Below are 2,019 nucleotides of genomic sequence, written 5' to 3'. Positions count from 1 at the left end.
CTGCGGGTCTCTTCGAATCTTTTGAGTCGCCTCGGCAGCCTGCAGCAGCTGCGGAGGCTGCGGCTGCTGGACGTAGCCTCCAACAGGGTAAACCCTAAACCCTAAACCCTAAACCCTAAACCCTAGAGTGTAGACGTGAAGCAGCTGAGCCTCGGGCTTGGCCGCAGGCTGCGTCCACGAGCAGCTCCTGCGACCAGGGCAGCAGCAGCAATTGCAGCAGCAGACGCAGAGACTTAAACCACAGGAGCAGCAGCAGCAGCAGCAACAGCAGCAGCAACAGCAACAGCAGCAGCAGCAGCAACAGCAGCAGCAGCTATTTGTGTGCGTGCTCCAGCTGCGTTCGCTGGACGGCATTTCTGGCTTGACAAGTCTCCGCTGCCTCCGCGCCGAGTTGAACCAAATTAGCTGCCTCGCAGGCCTGCAGCAAGTAAACCCTAAACCCTAAACCCTAAACCCTAAGCCCTAAACCCTAAACCCTAAGCTTCAGTGAGTGCCTGGTCGAAGCCCTGGGGAAACCCTCGCGGGTTTGTAGCTGCTCACGGCATGCAGCCCGCTGCGCGCTGCGCCCACGTACTCAGGGTTTAGGGTTTAGGGTTTAGGGTTTAGGGTTTAGGGTTTAGGGTTTAGGGTTTGCGCAGCTGTGGGGCCCCGAAAGCCAGCTCGAAACCCTCGACCTCCGCTGCAACCGGCTGCAGCAGCTGCAGCAGCTGCTGTTCTTAGGAGGCCTTCCCCGTTTGCTGCGGCTCTCGCTGCAGTCCAAAGAAGGTCCCAAACCCTAAACCCTAAACCCTAAACCCTAAACCCTGGACTGCAGGTGTTGGCCTCAGGAGGCGCTGGGGGAGTGGATGCATGTGGGCGCCTAAACCCTAGGCTTGAATGCTTCGACATAAACCCTAAACCCTAAACCCTAAACCCTCTAGCCTCGCCTTAGCGCTTCGCTCTGCGGGTGTTTGCGTTGCTGCTGCTTCAGCGGCACTGCAGCAGCTGCAGCAGCAGCAGCAGCAGCAGCTTGATGGCGAGTACCCCCTCCTTGTAACGCCTCTGTCGCCGCGACTCAGCAGCAGCAGCAGCAGCAGCAGCAACAGCAACATAATCTGCTGCAGCCCGGCCTACCGCCGCTTCGTGCTTCTGTGCGCTCCGCTGCTGCAGCAGCTGGATGGCCTTCCTGTTGCTGCCGAGGAGCGGGCATCAGCAGCAGCAGCTGCTGCTGCTGCTGCTGCTGCTGGCAGCAGCAGCAGCAGCGAATTCGAAACTCAGCAGCAGGAACTCGACCGCCTTTGGCTGCGCACTAAAACCCAGCCCTTCGTAGGAGCAGCACAAACCCTAAACCCTAAACCCTAAACCCTCGCTTGTGGCGCCGCCAAAGCAAAGGCATGAAGGCGCCCCTTGTCACCATCTGCTGCTGCTGCTGCTGCTGCTGCTGGGGGCAGTTTTCGTAGCTGCTGCTGCTGCACCTCGCCACTTATTCTACGCTGTGCTATCGCTGCTGCTGTGCTGCTGTTGCTCTGCTACTGTGCTGCTGCTGCGCTGCTGCTGTGCTGCTGCTGTCGGCGCTGCTGCAGTGCATTCCCTACGGCGGTTCCTGCGAGATCCGTGCTGCAGCACGGCGAGCAAGAGCAGCAGCAGCAGCAGCAGCAGCAACAGCAGCAGCAGCTACTTCGGGCAAAAGGCTGCAGGAGTCTCGCGAAGTCTCAGTTGTGTTAGAGGCCCGCCGAACCCCCCAAAGGCCAGCAGCACCGAGAACAGCAGCAGCAGCAGCAGCAAAGACAGCGGCAGCAGCAGCAGCAAATGAGGACGCAGCAGCGCGCAGAAGCAGCAGCAGAAATATCTCTCTTGAAGTGACGGGGCGCCGCGCGCCAGCAGCAGATGCAACTGCAGCAGCAGCAGAAGCAGTAGACGCAACAGCAGCAGAAGACGCAGCGGCAGATACCGCAGCAGCAGCAGCAGCAGCAGAGTCTACAGACAGCGCCCCAGCAGCAACACAAACAGCAGAGGCAACAACAACAGAAGCTGCGCCTG

At 59.9% G+C, this 2,019-nt stretch overlaps 1 protein-coding gene across 1 annotated transcript in view; it reads left to right on the top strand.

Annotated features, from left to right (window-relative positions):
• Positions 1-167: 167 nt before the first annotated feature.
• ETH_00041045 (leucine rich repeat family protein, putative) overlaps positions 168-2,019 on the top strand; it is a gene marked incomplete at both ends in the record, with an annotated part of 5,098 nt that continues 3,246 nt past the window's right edge. Inside the window, 5 exons of the mRNA XM_013374604.1 lie at positions 168-427; positions 639-765; positions 971-1,305; positions 1,563-1,838; positions 1,936-2,019. Of these exons, the coding sequence (XP_013230058.1) occupies positions 168-427; positions 639-765; positions 971-1,305; positions 1,563-1,838; positions 1,936-2,019 (1,082 nt within the window). The remainder of the gene's footprint in view (positions 428-638; positions 766-970; positions 1,306-1,562; positions 1,839-1,935) is intronic.

This window comes from Eimeria tenella, genomic scaffold (genome assembly GCF_000499545.2).
Source record: "Eimeria tenella Houghton genomic scaffold, Eth_scaff2178, whole genome shotgun sequence".
NCBI lineage: Eukaryota > Apicomplexa > Conoidasida > Eucoccidiorida > Eimeriidae > Eimeria > Eimeria tenella.
This window is presented reverse-complemented; position numbering and strand designations above follow the sequence as displayed.